Source organism: Pelodiscus sinensis, chromosome 2, assembly GCF_052426305.1.
Source record: "Pelodiscus sinensis isolate ZL-2025 chromosome 2, ASM5242630v1, whole genome shotgun sequence".
Classification (NCBI taxonomy): domain Eukaryota; kingdom Metazoa; phylum Chordata; order Testudines; family Trionychidae; genus Pelodiscus; species Pelodiscus sinensis.
The window spans coordinates 73118395-73138004 of NC_143053.1; the positions used below are offsets into that span (position 1 = coordinate 73118395).

Here is a 19610-nt window from a genome sequence, read left to right on the forward strand (position 1 = left end):
CCAGAAGAGGGTTCACCCTGGAACCTGCCATATCTAATCACCAGCGGATTTTTGGATGTAAATAACACAGACTCGATTTCAAAATTTAACCAAGTATATTGTAAACACAACAGGTAAAACACAGTAACAATGAAGCAACACTGAATAAATCCAACCCCTCTCCCACTGATATAATAGAATTCAGTACAGATAGGATCATAAACTAACGGTAAAATACTGCACTCTGTCAGAGGTTCACAGGTGCTCAGGACCTTCTACCCTGTGGCTGCAGGTAGCCATAGGGGAGGAATTCTGCGGAGTCCTTAGGCGTTTAGGTGTTGAGTAACTCATGAAGCACTGCAGAGGGCCTTCACTATAGAATGCAGGCTTTGCCTCGTGTAGTCAATGTTGTCCGATGGTAGAAGACACAGGTAGCTGTGGACTCACTACACTGGGCAGTTGCCACAACGGTGGATCCAAGCACCCTGATGGTGGCAGTGGGATGAGGTCTGTCTGTACTTGAAGTAAACTTGGCCTTTGCCACCGCTTCCAAGTATAACAAGTGACTCTCCTCCACAGTGATGACAAACGGCCGACCCGATCCTCTCAGGAACAGGTGTATTTAAGGATTCAAAGGTGGGAAAACAGCTAGAGTAGAAAAATAGTGACATGTGCACAGTCTATGTGCCTTGTGCATATTTCCATGCTGAGTGCACATAATTGGTGCCATTTACACAGCCAGGTGCTGTGTACAAAGGTGTTTTTGGCAGCAAAGTCTCTGTCACTCATGATGGGTTCCATTTTGAATTCCCTTTCCAAAACCCTGACTCCATTTTGATGTTTCCAACTGTGTCTTAACATAAACAAGTGGCTTGGATGTAAGATATGTGCAATGTCTCAAGGACATACTCCGCACTTGTTGCAAAAACCACAAACACGAGGCGTACAGCTAGTTCGGATAGGAAGCCTAATCCGAACTAGCTAGTCCGTGCTGTGTGTAGCCGCGCGGCACGGGGTCCGACCTAGCCGGCATTTAAAAATGGCACCAGCCGGCTTTATGCAAATGAAGCCTGGGAAATTCAAATCCTGGGCTTCATTTGCAACTCCGTACGACTACATTACCCCCCCTAGTTCAAACTAGGGGGGTAGTGTAGACATACCCTAATAGATTAGTAAGACATGATTTCCCTTTACAGAAACCATGCTGACTTTTGTCCAACAAATTATGTTCTTCTACATGCCTCACAGTTTTATTCTTTACTATTGTTTTGACTAATTTGTCCGGTACTGAAGTTAGACTTACCGGTCTGTAATTGCTAGGATCGCCTCTAGAGCCCTTTTTAAATATTGGTGTCACGTTGGCTACCTTCCAGTCATTAGGTACAGAAGCCGATTTAAAGGCTAGGTTACAAACCACAGATAATAGTTCAGCAATTTCCCATTTGAGTTCTTTTAGAACCCTTGGATGAATGCCATCCGGTCCCGGAGATTTGTTAACATTAAGTTTTTTCTATTTGTTCCAAATGCTTAATTTTATGGTGAAAAGACAGGAAACGAAGGGTAGGACTATATGGTAAGTTTTCAGAATGGAGAGGTGTCCCTCAAGAGTCTGTACTGGGACCGATTCTACTCAACCTATTTATAAATGAACTGGGAAAAGAGGTATACAGTGACGTGGCTATATTTGCAGATGATACCAAATTGCTCAAGATAGTTAAGACCAAAGCAGACTGTGAAGAGCTTCAAAATGATCTCACAAGACTAAGTGATTGGGCAACAAAATGGCAAATGAAATTTAATGTTGGTAAATGCGAAGTAATGCACATTGGAAAAAATAATCCCAACTATTCATATAATATGAGGACTAATTAGCTATAACTACTTAAGAGAGAGATCTTGCAGTCATTGTGGATAGTTCTCTGAAAACATTCTATGTGCAACAGCAGTCAAAAAAGCAAACAGAATGTTAGGAATCATTTAAAAAGGGATAGAGAATAAGACAGAGAATATCTTATTGCCTCTATATAAATCCATGGTACGCCCAGATCTTGAATATTGTGTACAGATGTGGTCACCTCATCTCAAAAAAGATATATTGGCATTGGAAAAGGTTCAGAAAAAGGCAACAAAAATTGTTAGGGGTTTGGAATGGGTTCCATATGGAGAGAGATTAAAATGACTGGGACTTTTCAGCTTAGAAAAGAAGAGACTAATAGGGGAGATGATAGAGGTCTATAAAATCATAACAGGTATAGAGAAAGTGAATAAGGAAAGAAGTAGGGATCATCAAATGAAATTCACAGGTAGCAGGTTTAAAACAAACAAAAGGAAGTTTTTCTTCACATAGTGCACAGTCAACCTGTGGAACTACTTGCCAGAGGATGTTGTGAAGAACAGGACTTTAACAGGATTCAAAAAAGATCTAGATAAATTAGGTTAGGTCCATCAATATTTATTAGCCAGGATGGGTAGGAATGGTGTCCCTAGTCTTTGTTTGTCGGGGTCTAGAAATGGATGACAGTTGAGAGATCGCGTGAGTATTACTTGTTCTGTTCCTTTTCATATGTGTTCATTTTTTTAAATTGTATCCTTTGGTATATATGGTTGTGACTATTTTCTTCCACTATTTGATCTGAGGAAGTGGGTCTGGCCCATGAAAGCTCATCATTTAATAAACCATCTTGTTAGTCTTTAAAGTGCTACATTGTCCTGCATTTTGCTTCAGCTACCCCAGACTAACACGGCTACATTTCTATCATTGTTCTGTTCACTCCTTCTAGGGCATCTAGCATTGGTTACTGTAGGCAGACAGGATACTGGGCTAGATGGACCTTTGGTCTGACCCAGTATGGCCGTTCTTATGTTTTTATGCATATGAATAGCGCTTATTAAATCAATGGAGTGCCTCCTATATAGGGTACTATTTAGATGTTTTTTACTGACCTGGCTGGGTTTTTTTAATGGATTTTCCAGTTTCCAGAAAAAATAATTTAATCCGCTAGTGAGATTGTTTTATGTGTGTCTGAAGCTTTCATTATTATCACACTACACTGGGATATCTAATGTTGAATGTTCCTGTATCCAGGTAATGATGCTGCTGAGTTTCATTTCCAAAGCTTAAGTGATGATAGAAAAAAAAACCTATTGAAAATATATCACATCTGCTCACCAACGTGCAAGTGCGCCATATGTGATAGCATTTGAGTCACGCAAGAGTGAGGAGACATGCGATGTTGTCAGACTTCTCTATATGTGTTCTCTCTCTAGATACTATAAATGGTTGTGGAAGGAGGGAGATGTAGAGTTACTTTGTGGTTTGAGTTGCAGCTGGCTCACCTTATGGGGGCAGGGGATGAGAGGGATGAGGACTCTGGCTGAGGGGTATGGGCTCTGGGATGGGGCCAGAAATGAGGAGTTCATAGTGCAAGAGAAAGCCACAGGCTGAGGCATTGGGTTGGGATGCAAGAGGGGGCGAGGGCTTAGCTGGAGTGTGGATTCTGAGGTGGGGTCAGGTGAGGGGTTTGGAAAGCAGGAGGAGGCTTTGGACTTGGGGGTGGAGCTGAGGATGCTCTGGGCTGAGGCAGGGGGTTGGCGTGTGTGTGGGAGTACAGGCTATGGACTGCGAGTTTTGGGATGAGGCCACAAATGGGTTCAGGGTGTGGAAGGGGGACCTAGGTTTGGACAGGGGGTTGCAGTGCAGAAGTGTGTGTGAGGGCTCTGGCTGGGGTGCAAGGTTTGAGGGATAGAAGGGTGCTCTGGGCTGAGGCCAAGGGGTTTGGATACAGGGGAGGGGGAAATCAGGGCTGGAACAGGGAGTTGGGCCCCTAAGGGATGAGGGCTCTGGCAGGGAGTAAGGGCTCTGGGATGGGATTGGAGAGGAGGAGTTTTGGGTGCAGGAGGGTGCTCTGGGTTGGGGCTCAGAGATTTGGTGGTCAGGAGGTGATCAGGACTGGGTCAGGAGGTTGGGGGCTCACGGGTGCAGGCTTTAGGCAGTACTTACCTATAGCAGTCTCTTTTTGGGCTCCTATATGAAGGTGTAGCCAGGTACCATTGCTCTGAGCATTGCCCTGTCTGCAGACACCACCCTCACAGCTCCCATTGGCCACAGTTCTGACCCAATAGGAGCTGCAGAGGTGGCAGATGGGGCAGAGGCAGCATGGGGAGCTGCCCCTATGCGTAGGAATGGAAGGGAGACATGACTCTGCTTCTGGGAGCCATGTGGAGCCACGGAGTTGTCAGGGAGCCTGTCTTAGCCCCACTGCACTGGTCTTTTAATGGCCCCGTCAGTAATGCTGACCAGAGCTACCACAGTCCCTTTTCAAATGAGTATTCCAGTCGAAAACTGAACACCTGGCAACTCGAAACATCATACTGGACAATACTGCACAATTATTACTGTTGTAAAAGAAGGAGCACTATAACAAGTTCTACATCAGTGAGGGGCAGCCTGGGCTAGTGAGTGGACTGCATGAGTGGCCCTTCACCTCAGTGGGCTGCAAGATTATTGTAACTGAGATGGTTTTCCAAGACAGGATAGTTTTTGCTAAATTAAAATAAATGGAGATTGCTTATGTCCTAGATCTGGAAGAGACCTTACAAGGTCATTGAGTCCAGTCCCCTGCCTTCACAGCAGGACCAAGTACCATCCCTGACAAATTTTTGCCCCAAATCACCTCCACAAAGATTGAACTCACAACCCTGCGTTTAGCAGGCTAATGCTCAAACCACTGAGCTATCCCTCACTACACTTGCATACCTAGAATTTGTGGGGTGTGCCAATTGAACCATAACAGTGCTTTGACTGTATGTAGAGGACAAATGTGCCCTTGATTTCAGTGTGGGTCACTTTTTTTACCTTACAAGCATTACAAAACAACATGGACAGAAACGAGCGGAATCTGGCAACCCTGTGCATTAAACCCTGTGCATCAAACAAAATGTCTTGTGGGCCACAAATAGAACCCCGATGGGCCACATGTGGACCACTGTTCTATGTGGTGAGCATTGGGAACCACTGTGTTCAGGCATTGCCAACTTCTTGTGCAAGCAGGGGCACAAAAGTTTGGCAGTGAAAAGGGAAGCAGCATGGATACTTGCTGTAGTTGGTTGACTCTGGAAAAGTGACTGTGGAAAGAGAAGAGATTTTTTTTTCCCCACCGTGCCAATATCTGGTACCTTCATGAATCAGCCTTTAAAGAAAGTTGTTAATAAGACACTTCATTTCATGTTCTGCACAGCTCATAGCCATGTAAGTTAAATGCTATTGCGTGTACATGCTGAAGTCTTGTGTGGGTCTTTGACACAACAGGACTGTTTCCTCAGCCATATCAAGAACATTTCTCTCAGGGCCTGATTCTGCAGTGGATGCAGCAGGCAAGGATTGTGACGGTCTTGGGGTTCATTAAATAAATCAGGTATTGAGATAGTAATAAAATGTTAATAAAAAAATTAGAGCGCATCTCTGATAAAATGCTACACACAGCCATGCCAAGCTCCCAAAATCCCCTCCTCCAATGCACACCTTCAAATTCCCACATTCACAACACATTCAAGGGAGCGTCTCGAAATCACAATCTTTCGTAAAGATCTCTCTACATTTCCCTCTTAGAAATGAATTAACTCTTATACATATAGAAATAAAGAGTTCACTATCTAATAACACCTACATTAAATGTTCAGCATTTCTAGTACATTTCTGTAAACCTAATCTGTTAACTACCTAGAGCAGTTACCAGCACATCACTCTAGAATGAATCTTTACTACCCACTTTCCTCAAATATCCATTCTCCAGGCAGGGTAGAAAGCTCCAACTCTGGTCACCTGAGTATCAGCCTTTCATTAGAGTCTGGGTTGCTCTCTTGTTCCCTGGCAGTTTCTTCTTTTTATGTCAATGATAAAGGATCAGTCAGATGGGAAATGCAAGAGTCCACATCATGTCTTGGAATTTTCTGGGATTATTTGTAGTCCCCTTCAATTGCCTCAAAATGTGTCTTCCTGGTCTGTTCACAAACTTCATTGCACTGTGACCTTTTCTCCTGACAACCATAATTACTATGTGACTGTGGGTGGGGTTGTTTAGGTTTCAGCCCTGGGAGGTAGGGCTCAGGCTTTTGCTTCAGTCTCAGCCCTAGGCCCCAGCAAGTCTAACACTAGCCTGGATGACCCATTATAATGGGGTCATGGCCCACTTTAGGGTCTCAATCCACCTTTTGAAAATTCTTTATCTAAACTACATAAGACATTGGATGCAGCTATTCTTTAATGGTAGCCCTTGGGCCCCAGCATTAGAGCTATGGAGCAGTAAAAAGGAGTAAGTGAGGGCTGGTGGCTGAGAATCAATGTGGAAAAGAAATGGAATTCAGAAGACAGAGACAGAAATAGTAATAAAAATCATTAAAGGAAGGGATGGGAAGGAAAAGACAAGAATGAAACATGACGAGAGAGAAAAGGAAAATTAGAGAAAAAGAAAAATGATGTACTAAGATTGGACATATTTATATTTGTTTTCCTGTCAGACTTTTCCTCCTCTGTCCCTTTATCCCCAGCTCAGATGAGCAGTGGTACTGTTACTCACAGTTCATTTGCACCTGCCTACATGGTGCCAGGTGTTTTCTATAGATTTTTAGCTGTTATTTCGTAACACCTCTCAATTGAGGCATTTGCAAATAAATCCAAACTTATAACTTTAGATACCTTGTTTGATCATTTTGGCCCATTTTATTTTTGGCTTTGTGCTTCTGAATTTTATGCAAGACTCAGATTACCACTGTGATAGGAGCTATATAAAAATGTATGATAAAGATATTCATCACATATGGCTAGATTTTAATCCCTCTAGAGTTAATTGACTTTAGCATACTTTGGATGCGTTATATGGTGGTGCATCTAGACAAATAACAACTTCAGTGGAGTTACTCTAGGCCTATATTATTCTAAATGAGAAAAATGTTGTGTCTGTACTTTGATGTTCTTATAGAGTATTTTACTACTGTTTTGCTTTTTGTGATTTACAGTGAAGTGTATGCAAAGAATAGCAAGTCAGCCAAAATCTAATATTGTTAGGGGAAACGTATAGTTTTTGACACTCTTGATAGTTGTTGTATTTTTGATACTATGAGTGGATATGACTTTAATGAAATTGTCATTTGTTATTTATCCAAAAAAACCCACTAATGTTGCTCGGGAAGTTTTGAATACTTTTGTTTGCCTAAAGAAAGGCAAAACAGGAAGAGGCGTGTTAACCCTCTTTACCCTTGATTTTATTGGTGTTTGGGTGTGTATGTGGGTGCATGTGTTCCTCCTCTTGAGGTGTTATAGCAGGTTTTATGTCGTCGTCCCCCTCCTTGGGATCCTGTATTTTAATTTTTATACATTTATTTACTGTGTTTTTAAAAAAATTGTAATCCACCTCGAATCTTTAGAGTGGTGGGATAAAAATATGTTAACTAAATAAAACATTATTAAGCATAATTAACATAATTTCTATGAAAACTATAAAAAATTGATTACTTAAATTCTCCTTGATTTTTGTAAAGTTGTCTATTAAGGCATTATTATTTCTGTGTTTTGTGAATAACTTATTGCAGTTCTAGACAGTCATTCATTGGTGGATATCATTATGACTATTTATCCCTTTATTCTGCATTGCCTTAAAATTTGTCATTTTAGTTCTATGAAATATTTTATGAAACTGCAGCAATTTAATGCAATGTGGAAGAAACTCTGCAAATGTAATCAGGAAGAAACTTGAGTACAAAACAAGTCTTTGTGAAAACATCTCATTCCGAATTTAATTATCACCGAAGATTCATTTATAGATTGATTTACTTGATTTTTCCTCAGACTGCTGCTGTAATTTACTGATATAGACAAGATGAGAGGGAAACGTTCTCTGTTACAATGGTCATGAGAGTTTGTGTTGGAGCTGGAGAAAGTAATTTGAGTATATTAAAAAAAGTGGTATTTTAAACATCCTTTGATGTGCTAATTTGAAAACAAATTTATATGATGAGGAGCCCAATAAACCTGTTAATCTGGTACATTATAAAAAATCTTTTCTTTATTCTCAGTCCCCTGCTCATAGCTACTCCAGCTATGACTCTGGTAAGAACGAGAGCATAGGCAGAGGTGCTGAAGATCTGTCTCTCAACCGAGGAGATGAGGACGAGGATGACCATGACGACCACGAAGATGCTGAAAAGGTTAATGAATCTGATGGGGTAGAAGCAGAGCGACTGAAGGCTTTTAATGTAAGTCCCACAGCATTAATGCCTTGCTTAACTTCACTAGTTTCCTTTTGTACTGTTACTTATGGGTAAGTTTGGCAATATTAGAGGCACTTTAATTTACAAAAGGATCCTTTTTAAAGTACATTAAACTCTCGCCAGCAGACACCAGATTTACTGTGTTTTATTTAGAACTATAAGGCAAAGTGCCATATTTATCAATGAGGAGAACTAAGCTGTGTTTTATGTATATGTGCATGTTCACCCAGTGGATGGGGGTGGAGGGGAGGAGAATTGCAGCTAATTTAGTGGAGTAGCATTCCAGTGGTCAACTATTTTCTGTTGTCTTCCCACTGTATGTAATGATGCATGATAACACAAGCAATTGTTCAAACCAGAATAGTAAATATGCAGTTTTCAAAAACAGGGAGCAATCATAACTTATAATTAGTAACAAAAGTTAAGTGCTGCCTATTTTCACAATCCACTGTGGCTTATCTCACAATATCTATACACTGTAGACAATTCTTTTCTTGTCTTTTTTATCAGCCCTAAAAAAAGTCCTTTAAAGAGTTGTTTGCTTAACATTTCTGGCTTCCCATTACATAGCTTCTTCAGCACACAGAAAAAGTATCTTCCTATCAGTAATCAAGACTAGGAAGAGTCCTCCAAACCCTTTTCCTCTGTCTCCCTCTTACCAACAGATGTTTGTCAGGCTGTTTGTAGATGAAAACTTGGACCGAATGGTCCCAATCTCTAAGCAGCCCAAAGAAAAGATCCAGGCTATCATTGACTCATGCAGGCGACAATTCCCTGAGTATCAAGAGCGTGCCAGAAAACGCATACGTACTTACCTCAAGTCCTGCAGGCGGATGAAAAGAAGTGGTTTTGAGATGGTGAGTTTTGATTTAAAACCCAGCCCTAGTTTCCATCAAAACCCCATATGTAAATCCATGGCACTATTTTGTTTTCATCTTAGTGTCTTTTTATTTGGTAATGTCAGGTCAGAGGTTTCTTTCCCCCTTTCCCTTTTCATCTTTCCTGAATTTATTCCCTTTGTTCACTGCTTTTAAAAAAATATCTTGTGAGGATATAGTTCACAGCTCTATGTGAATCCATAGAAAGTGAGGACTCAAGAAAGATGTGAGGAGAGACCAATGGGAAGATTATCTCATTTATATATTTTTTTCATTTCTGACACCTTTAGAGAGGCTATTAAGTTATTAATATCTAGCACTGATGTGGAATTTCTTTGGAATTCTCATAACTGTTTTTTCTGGATGATCATGAAATTATAGGAATTGTAAGGGAAGGGCAGATCATGATTGCAAAGGTGAAAGAATAAAAAAAAAACTTTAGTAAAACCAGGTTTTTATGGCAAGTGCATTGACTATGTCTTTAAGTTTTAGGTGATTTGTTTGTACTTTTGGGTTTATTGAGAAGTCAGTGAAAGTATACCCTTCTATCTTCTTTGAGTTGATGTTCAGATGTACAGATGGCAATCAATATATTAAAATATCCCTAGAAAATTTTACAGTTCTGTCATTTATTTCCCAGGGTTTATATCTTACTATTTATCCACACACTATGAAGGCTGTGTTAGGGTATAACTGGCAATATTTTCTAGACACTGCACATTCTTGGACTCTTGTGTTGCACAGAAATGGAAAGGAATAGCTCTCCTCTCAGTTTCAGTCAATTTCAAAACCATCGGAGAACTTTGATATTTTCACAATCCAGAAGAGGCACAAGCAAATGAAATTGTAGCATGCTACATTTTATTTTTTCTCACCTTTAGATAAGATAAATCACTTCATCATTACAAACATCATTTATTAATTAAGTGTATCATTTTGAAGAATAAATCATTTGAAAACCCATCCATATTTTAAAATACCCGGTTCAACTTTAATTTTCTTTTCTCTTTCTCTCTCTCTTTTCATAGCAGTCTAAATATAGTACTTGTGAAGTTCATTTGATGGTTTCAAAAATTTTGTTAACAAGTTTAAAAACAAAGTACCACATTTGATTGTGGAGCAGACCAGAATAACATGAGAGATAAAATGTAGAGACAGAACCTTTTTTTAGTTGTAAACTTTTATTATTCTAATTTACCATACAGTTTTATTGCCTTAGACACTGGGTTCATGCTGCTTTCAACCAATGGAAGCTAGACAGAAAGAGACAGAATAGTACAGATAGACGTGCTAAACACTGACAGACTGTGTCAGGTTGTAGCAATCCAGAGTAGGAGATGGACAAAAAAAATCTTATACAGTAAGTAGCATCTTTTCACATTCATTCTCTCTGGCTAAAGATAACCCAGGAGTGTGAGATTTAGATATCACTGTTCACTGTTACAAATATTACTTACACTAGCACCCAACATACCTGTTATACAGTTAACTGATGCTAATAAAGGGTTTTATTGTTCTGATATCTAACTGGATTGCTGATTGCTGGAGTAAGAGGTTCACAATCAAGGCTAGTGAATGGGCCTCATCAATGGCTTTCCTTCATCGCAGTGGGCTGCAAGATTGAAATCCGGCATATGCACTAACCATGACCCCAAGATTAAAATTTAAATACATTGCACTTGATTCCCCTTCTTTATCATGCCTTTTCAATACAAAGTGATCCATTATTAGGGGCAAATTAAATTGTCAGCAAAAGTAAGTGAGGGAATGCATGGCTCTGACATTAAATTGTGCAGTCTGCGGGCACGTCACATGTACTCTTGCTTTAAATATGCATCACTTCTCATTTGCCAGGGACTGCTCAACCTTCTGCTGGAGGCTCCGCCCCTCACTCCACCTCTTCCCTCATAGCCTTTTTCCTGCCTCCTTGGCCTTTTTCTGCCTCCTCCCCCAAGCACACCCAGTCCCTTCTCCTTCCTCACCCTCCCAGCATTTCTTGAGCGCTGTGAATTGGCTGATTTGTGATGTTCAAATTCTGGAAGGGAGGAGGAAGAGTAGAGATGGGGTGCTAGTCAGTCAATTCATAGCTCTCCAGAAGTGCTGGGAGGGAGGGGAAGAAGTAGGTAAGTGCGAGATTATAGTGTGAGAGAGTCACAATAGAAGTGGACAGAGGGGACCAGTGTGAGGCTGCATCTAGAACCCTGATAGGCCACATGTGGGTTGCCCACCACTGCCTTACTTGCATTGGTAAGCAGTAACTCACACGAGTAAGGTCCTGTTGAAGTGACTGGAGATTCTTGTGTGCATAACTGCTCACTGATGTGAGTAAGAGGTTTACAATCTGGTCTATAACAATTAGGTTGATTTGACTTGAATGGACTAGTCATGATTATAATGATTACTCATGTGAGGACTGTTTTCAGATTCAGGTTTATATTCCTGTGCTTTTGAAAAATATCATGAAAATTTTTATAAAGTAGGCAACTTTTATGGCAGAAAAGTCCCCCGTCCCCTTTAAAAATGTTAAGTTTAATCAGACCTTGTTTGTGGTTTCAACCTATTCTAAAAAAGAATGGGTTTTGATGTATTTCAACAGAGTGAGGAGAGCATTGCTCTCAGTCCTGGTGGCCAAGAAGGAAACTTCTCCTTCCTTAACTCTCTCAAATTGAATCATAAACCAAAATCTTTTAGAATTCACCGGAAAATCTCCCATTGACTTCAAGTCATTCTGAAAGATAACACCTATCGAGAAGAAGTTACAACAATACTCTAATTTTTAAATTAGCTTGTCCATCTCTAACTCATATCAGAAAGTTATTTTGAAAAATGCTTCATTGTACAGAGATACTTGACTAGCCAATTATTATAAATTTACTTACCATTTCACCAGGGGGGGAATTATTTTGTCTGGGTAATAACATTTGTGCAGGACCATCATGAAAAAGACAAGATATTTTGGTGTTGATTTGAATTAGGTATTATGCTGAAATACAGTGAAACCGGATACTGGAACTCCTCGGATACTCCTCGGGAACTGGAGCAGAACTGTTATATTAAATAGGACGTCAAATAATGATCTCCACAGGAGTTGCCTTTGTACCCTAGATGTTTTTAATACAACTTCTTTCCTTTTGTTCAGGGCAAAAACTATACATTTTGAGCATGTCATTTCCAGAGGAAATAGTATAATGTGATAGGGTACGTGGCATATGACAATTAAGACATACTTGTGGAATAGCACAGCTTTCTACAGCTTGGTGCTATGGTGTTAAAGAGAAAATGTAAACACTAAGTGTAATTAGTGAACGACTCTGTGTGGTAAAGAGTATAAAGCACGCCTGAGGCTAGCTTCTGTCACTTATTTGCCATTTGTAATCCAAACAACACCTCTTACTGAATAACAGGCCAGTTGTAGCTCTGAGGCACTAGAAAAGGTTTGATCTCATGAGTGTTCATGTTGCTAGATAATGTGCTTTTCAGTATTAATATCCTGTTTTTAAAAGATTGCTTAGAGTTACCCTATTTCTACTTGTGATAGCCAATCATTGCATGGACCCCAAATCTGTTTGCTTAATTTCCTGTTAAAAATACTCAGCTGAAAGAGTGCTTTCTATGTCTGGCATCTTTTCACCCTTTGATTACTTAGCTCTTAAATGTGCACCATGGTTTTTGTTCTGACAGAAACATATCCATTAAAAGGCCATTGACAAAGTATTTCTAGTTAATTGTACAATCATGTTTCTTCTCCCATTCTCTGTGGTTTAAAATAATCCATTGAAAGATTACAACTAGATAATATTTTCTTAATCTTACCATTTAATAAAAAAGGAAGCTGTTTAGTGGGACTGGAAATTGGGAGATCTTGATAATACTCCTGGGTTATACTCTACTACCAAAGTTCTCTATGATGAACAAATCATTTAATTGCTTTATCTTAGTTTCCCCATCTGTATTACAAGGTTCATAACACAGGCCTACTTACTTCATGGGGTGATGAAAGACATAGGTCTACTTGAGAGCCTAAGATGAAAAATTCTCTAAGTACAGTGGCTTCTCCAAACTGATCCATATGGCTACTGCACTTTTCTTCAAATTCTTTCTCAAGACTCACCTCTGTATAAGTATCTGTGGGAAACCAGCACCTGAGAAAAGCTATATTGAAGACCACTAGTGCTTGCTTATGTTTCTTTTCTGGAATATAAATAAGTAAACAAACCTTTTAAAGCAACAAGTTATGTATATAACTGTCTAAGTAATATGTGGTCTTGTTACTCTTACCCTTCCCCCCCTTTCACTTTTGTTACTCTCACATGATATGCCCAGTCTTACCTTAGGACCCAGTTCTGCAATGTGATATGAATGGGGGGATCTTTCCACCCACATTCATCACTGTTCAAGATCAAGATTGCAAGCTCTGTGAGGCAGTGATTGTGAAAAACATACAGAAAAAAAAACAGCTCTGCTTTTGCGGAAAAACTTGCCAGTCTAGACACAGCCACCCAGTTCCTTTAGTCTTTGCTCAGATGGCTTGCTTTCCATCCCTTTGATCATCTGTGTCACTCACCTCTAAATTCTTTCTGGTTTCTTCACATCCTTTCTATACATTGGTGACCAAAACTGGACACAATCCTCTAGCTGATGCTTAACCAATGACAAGTAGATTGGTACTATACCCTCCCAGGACTTGCCAAGGTTAATGAAACCTAGGGTTGCACTTATATTTTTTTGCAACAGCATCTCATTGCTGACTCATATTGAGGTTCACCACTCCCGGATCTTTCTCTGCAGTGCTGCTGCCAAGGCAGCTATGTCCAAATCTATATTTTCACACTTATTTTCTTCCCTAAGTATAACAGTTCAGTCTCTGTTGAATGTCATTGTGTTGTCTATAGCCCAGTTCTCAAATTGATCAAGATCTCTCTGAATGTTAGCCCTAACCTCCTAATATTGGCTTTGTGTTATCTGCAAATTTGAAAAGCATGCTTTCTAGTCATACATCTGGGTCATTAATAAAGATGTGGAGCTACAAACAACAGTGGAGCTCTACTTGAGATCTCCCTCCAATCTGACATTATTCCATCAATAGTTCCTCTTTTGTGCAGTTGTCCAATCAATCAGGTATCCATGTAATGATATTTCCACCAAGCCCCATTTTTCTCCCCATTTTTAACTTATCAGAATGTCATATGTTACAGTGTGAAAAGTCTCGCTGAAGTCCAGGTATGTGATATCCACCGCCTTCCCCCTCATCCACCTGCAATCACTAATCTTTAATTCTTACAGACTCTAGGACAATCCTGGAGGGCTAGCAAACATAAAGATCCAAAGGGGGAGATTTGTGATTGGCTAGCATGTGTCATTTGGTTGCCTCTATCACCTCTTCATTTTCTGTACACACATCATAAAGTAGTACTTACTACAGCTTCATCTCTCTGACTTGGAGCAGGCAGTGCTTAAGGGGCAACGTAGGCCATTTTGAAATGAGTGGACTTTGCTTCCTTTTTGTTTTGGAAGTACTGCTAATCTTAGGGATCTACAGCACATACTCCTGAACATTGGTACCAAACTGGATTCTGGAGTAACAAAGAGCATATCGAGAGCCTTTTTCCAGTATAGATTGAACCTCTCTAGTCTGGAAACATCCAAGGTCTGGCATGATTTTAGTTAGCCGGATGTCCACGTATGGATGTGGCCAAGTTTTCTGGGGTCCCATAAAGTTTATTTACAGCCACCAGTCCTGGCTCTCAGAGTTCTGTGCTGTTATTTAAGTATAATTTACCCCAAACGTCTTCCAGGAGACCAAATTCTCTGGTTTGGCACCCGTTAAGTCCAGAGAGTGCCGGACGACAGCAGTTCACTTTATACATATTTAAAGTAGGTGCGGACAGGAATATAGCATTTTAGTTTAGACACTGTGCTAATCAAACAGTAATACATGATCATTCAATTAAATATTCTTCTATTCTGAAAACTGAAAAATAACCTGATCTCCACAGAGCATGAAGAAAAAATCCCCTACGTTTTTACTTTTTCCATTTGTTCCTTTTATTTCACTAATAGATGTTGGAGTTGGATACTCATCATAGCATTTTTGTAGACTGAAAGAATAAGGTAAAATATATCAAAACTCAAGGGGAAAACAGTGCTGCAAGCATTAAAATGGCAATCAAATTCTTCATATTTTACAAAGAGCTAGTGCTAAATAAAAATGATACGAATATATCCAATAGAGTGCAGTACTGTACTTCAATCTGTAAACAGCATATAGCTCAAACAAGCCTATTGTGTTAGGTTTGAATTGCATGCTTCCTAGAGTGTGTGAGTGCTTCAGAAAAAAAACACCACCACCACATTTCTCAAGAACATTTTGCAATCTTAATTCTTTAACTAGATGTTGGTGAGTTTAAGTTATGTGGTGCTTTTACATTGGAGATTTTTCTATTTAATTGACATCACAGTATTGTGTAGGCTGAAAAAAGTGAGACAATGTAGTTACAGCACAGTTCTGTGATATACAATTAAAATTGTTAAAGATCTGCAGTTTGAAGATGATTATGACTTTCTCTTGTAAATCAATTAAAGGTGTTTATAGGAAATGTGTTATATAAGAGTTAAGTATTAATATAAATGTATATTTATAAATAGAAGACATATGTATATGTAGAGGATCTTACTTATTTTGATAAAAAAAGTTATGACATGATGATATGTATGTTGTTATTAAACCAGTCTTAAGCTGTGTATTACAACAGCTGAAGTACAATTAATGCACTAGAGGCCAAAGTTATTTAGGTACCTAAAGATGCAGACAGGCACTTGGGCTGTGTCTACACTGGCATGAATTTCTGGAAATGCTTAAAACGGAATACTATTCCGTTTTCAGTTTTTCCGGAAAATGAGCGTCTACATTGGTAGGCTGCTTCTCTGGAAAAGCCCTTTTCCGGAAAAGCGTCTGTGGCCAATGTAGACGTGCTTTTCCGGAAAAGAGCCCCGATCGCCATTTTCGCGATCGGGGCTTTTTACCGGAAAAGACTACTGAGCTGTCTACACTGGCCCTTTTCCGGAACAGTGTTCCGGAATAAGGACTTCTGCCCGAGCGGGAGCAGAATAGCTTTCTGGAATAGTGGCTGATTTTGTACAGTAGAGCGTCGTTGCTTTTCCGGAAATTCAAGGGCCAGTGGAAAAGTGGCTGATTTTCTGGAATAAGTGGCCCAGTGTAGACACAGCCCTAGTGTCTAATCAGTGGGAATTAGGCACCTGGGCCCTTTTGAGAATCTGAATAAGTATCTGTCTACATCTTGTGGCATCTACATATTTTTGAAAATTTGAGTCCATATGCCCTTTTTATTAAGGTAACATTTAAGATTCATTCCCATCCATCCATTTGTACTGGTGTCTGCAAGCAGTATGCATAAGTCTGTGTTTACAAGTAGCGTCACTGGTATGTGGAGATTCTAGTTTTTTACATTAGTTGGCTTAGAATATTGGGGAGTATTTCTGTACAAATATCCTGATGTAAAGTTTAGCTTTCTAGTGGCGAAGGGGGGAGGCACGTGTGCCACATCCACTCACTCCTTACTGTTAGCTCTAGGTTTTTTATGTATTGACTCAAACTGATGTGAAACATAAATCTGAGAGTGCTTACGCCAGATTTGTGCATGAAAACTTAGGCATTTATTTGTGCTTGAATTCAGTATTAGCCTTCATGAAATGTGCCAAAATAGTAATCCTATCAACTGCAGCACTCTCTTTAGAATATGTGCAGTAGCATTGCAAACTTCTCCACATGGAATATCTGGATAGTTTCAAAAAATGTCTCCCAGGAAATCATTATCTAAATTTTGTCAGACTTTTGCCAATAAATACGTCTAAACCTAAAATATAATGGCCTATTTATATTTTATATAGAGATATGGGGTTTGCATTTATATGGCAAAAATGACACTTATGTTTTCCATAAAGATGCTGTTTATGTACATCATGTTAACCTGAGAATATGGCTATATCATATTTTGGTGACTTGCACAATGGTTTTATATTATAGCCATGCTATCAAATATGATTATCTCTGTTATATTAAACAAGCAGGTAGCATACACAGGCAAGCAATTTTTTTTGATTCATGACCAAGCTTTTCAAGTTTCAATTTAGTAAAAGAATTAGCCACCTTGCAGTACTTCTCCACTGGTAATTAAATATGCCTATTGATTATTGATGTACCATTTTTAATGCCTGATCCAAATCTCATTACAGTAAAGGCAGATAGTCCTTCAAATTGTTTTAAATCAGGCCCATTATTCTTTGACCTTCCATGTTACAGAGCAATGCATCAGCTAATTTTATTTTGTACAATGAAATTTGCAAATACAGCTTCAAGTCTTTTGTAAGTTTTCTACAAAAGGAGAGGTGGAGGTGCATAACTATGGAGGATTAGAGAGTGAGCATGTTCATGCTAGTGCCAACCTCTGTTTCTGATCTGGATAAAATATCCATCACCTTAAACCTTACTTAATGTTACACTGAATGGGATGGTTTTGTGTTCCCATAATGAAATAATCATTTCTTTAAATATAGATAATTGTCTAGACAGAAGCAATATTGAAACTATCTCTGACTATCCCAGGATGAGGCCTGAAAATGAAGCAACATATTGACAATTTAATTAGGAATAGGGAGCATTTTTCTGCTACCCTAGTAATAGAAGTGGTCCACAAGTGTTCCATCCACAACACTTTTCTAGGTATCATCCCTGTCCTTAATCACTGTTCTCTATAAGCTGGGCACTTGTTCTGCCACTCAGGAGAGACTCAAATGCCACCCAGCGGATTAGCAGAGTGCCCACAGCTAGGTTTTTTGTTTTATGTGCACATGCCTCAGTGCACATAAAAATGTATTCTGCACATGGATGGAAAAAACTGCTTATGGATGGAAAAGATTAAAGGGAACATTGCTTTCAGTCATTTTGCAAGATCCATTTAGGGACTTATGTGCAGTTGAGTAACCTGTAGAAATAATGATTCAATCATTCCTGTTGACTTTCTCTATTTAATACTCCTTAGTGGTATAACAATTATGTTTGAATACCCTGGAACCTCAGCTTCAGATCTGGAATGGGTAGACTTCACAAGTCCTGTTTGAGATTGGTAAATGAAGTTCCATTAAGCTTAGTGTGTGTCAATCATTGGAAGAAGTCTTTAAAAACCAAGGTCCCTTCTAGATAGAGTCCAAATACACAAACTGGAGGGTAACCCTTTTGCCCTTGGCCAAAATTTCCTTGCTTCTTCTGCTGTGGTACAGTACATGCTGAGCCCCAGTTGGTTGTTGCCCTCAGAGGTGTGTAGATGAAAGACGCTGCAATAAAACCTCAGAGGTACAAACACAAGATTTATGAACAGACTGGTCAACTACACACCTCATTTGGAATTGGCAGTAGGCAATCAGGCAGCTGTGGGGGAAAAAGCAACTACTGTACAGTACAGTAGTTGTATTAAACATAAACTACTAAAATATAAAGGGAAAGCTGTTAAAAGATTTGACAAGGTAAGGAAACTGTTTCTGTGCTTGTTTCATTTAAGTTAGAATGGTTAAGAGCAGCATTTTTCTTCAGCATGGTAATGTTTCAAAGCTGCATTAAGTCAGTGTTCAGTTGTAAACTTTTGAAAGAACAGCCATAATGTTTTGTTAAGAGTTACAAACATTTCAGAGTTACAAACAATGTTCATTTCAAAAGTGTATGTAACAATGAGATTCTATTGTGTATACATATACACAGTAGTACTATTGTTTATATGAGTGAACAAATGGGGAATTCTAGTACAACTGTTATGTGGTGGACCAAGGCATATGCTATTTTTCAAGGGTCTATCTACAAAACGTCTATTAAGCGCCTCCTTTAGTTTTATCCATCCATGTTTTCTCTCCATCTTAAAATTACTGAAGCATAAATAAAGGAGGATACAGATATTATCACTTGCCCCTCTTCCATGTTCCATATTTTATTTGCCATTTTGAAACAATTTGTCTTACTTGACACCACAGGAATCAAAATAGCCGTTTGAATCCTTTACATTGGTGTATAAAAGTTTAGAGGTCCAATTCCCTGGCATTTTAAAACACTTGTGTAATTCCAATGGATTTTTTTCCTGATTTATACCAGTGTTAAGTTTAATAAGAACCAAGCCCTCACTGTGAGTAGGAGAAAGTTATTATATATGAAACAGCAATACTAAGGCCAGGAAGGTCAGATTAAGGTATGCAACTCCAGCTAGGTAAAATATGTAACTGGAATCATTTTAGCTTAAGCTGATCTTGGCACAATCTTCACAGAGGGAGACCGACAGGACCAAACACTCCCATTGGCTTCCCTTACTCCTCGTGACTGTGAGGAGTACTCGTGCTGACTAGAGCTGCCCTCAGTGTTCAGTTTAGCAGGTATTCACTAGACCCACTAACTCGAATGCCAGAAGATCAATCTCCGGATTGGCAAGT

The 19610-nt window shown here is 39.4% G+C and overlaps 1 protein-coding gene across 2 annotated transcripts in view; it reads left to right on the top strand.

The window, feature by feature from the left end:
• Positions 1 to 19610, top strand: part of NOL4 (nucleolar protein 4) — a 271241-nt gene that overhangs the window by 207622 nt on the left and 44009 nt on the right. The window contains exons 7-8 of one of the 2 annotated variants that reach the window (XM_006115357.5): positions 8050 to 8229; positions 8910 to 9101. In XM_006115357.5, the coding sequence (XP_006115419.1) occupies positions 8050 to 8229; positions 8910 to 9101 (372 nt within the window). The remainder of the gene's footprint in view (positions 1 to 8049; positions 8230 to 8909; positions 9102 to 19610) is intronic. The other variant, XM_006115358.5, reaches the window with a different exon arrangement.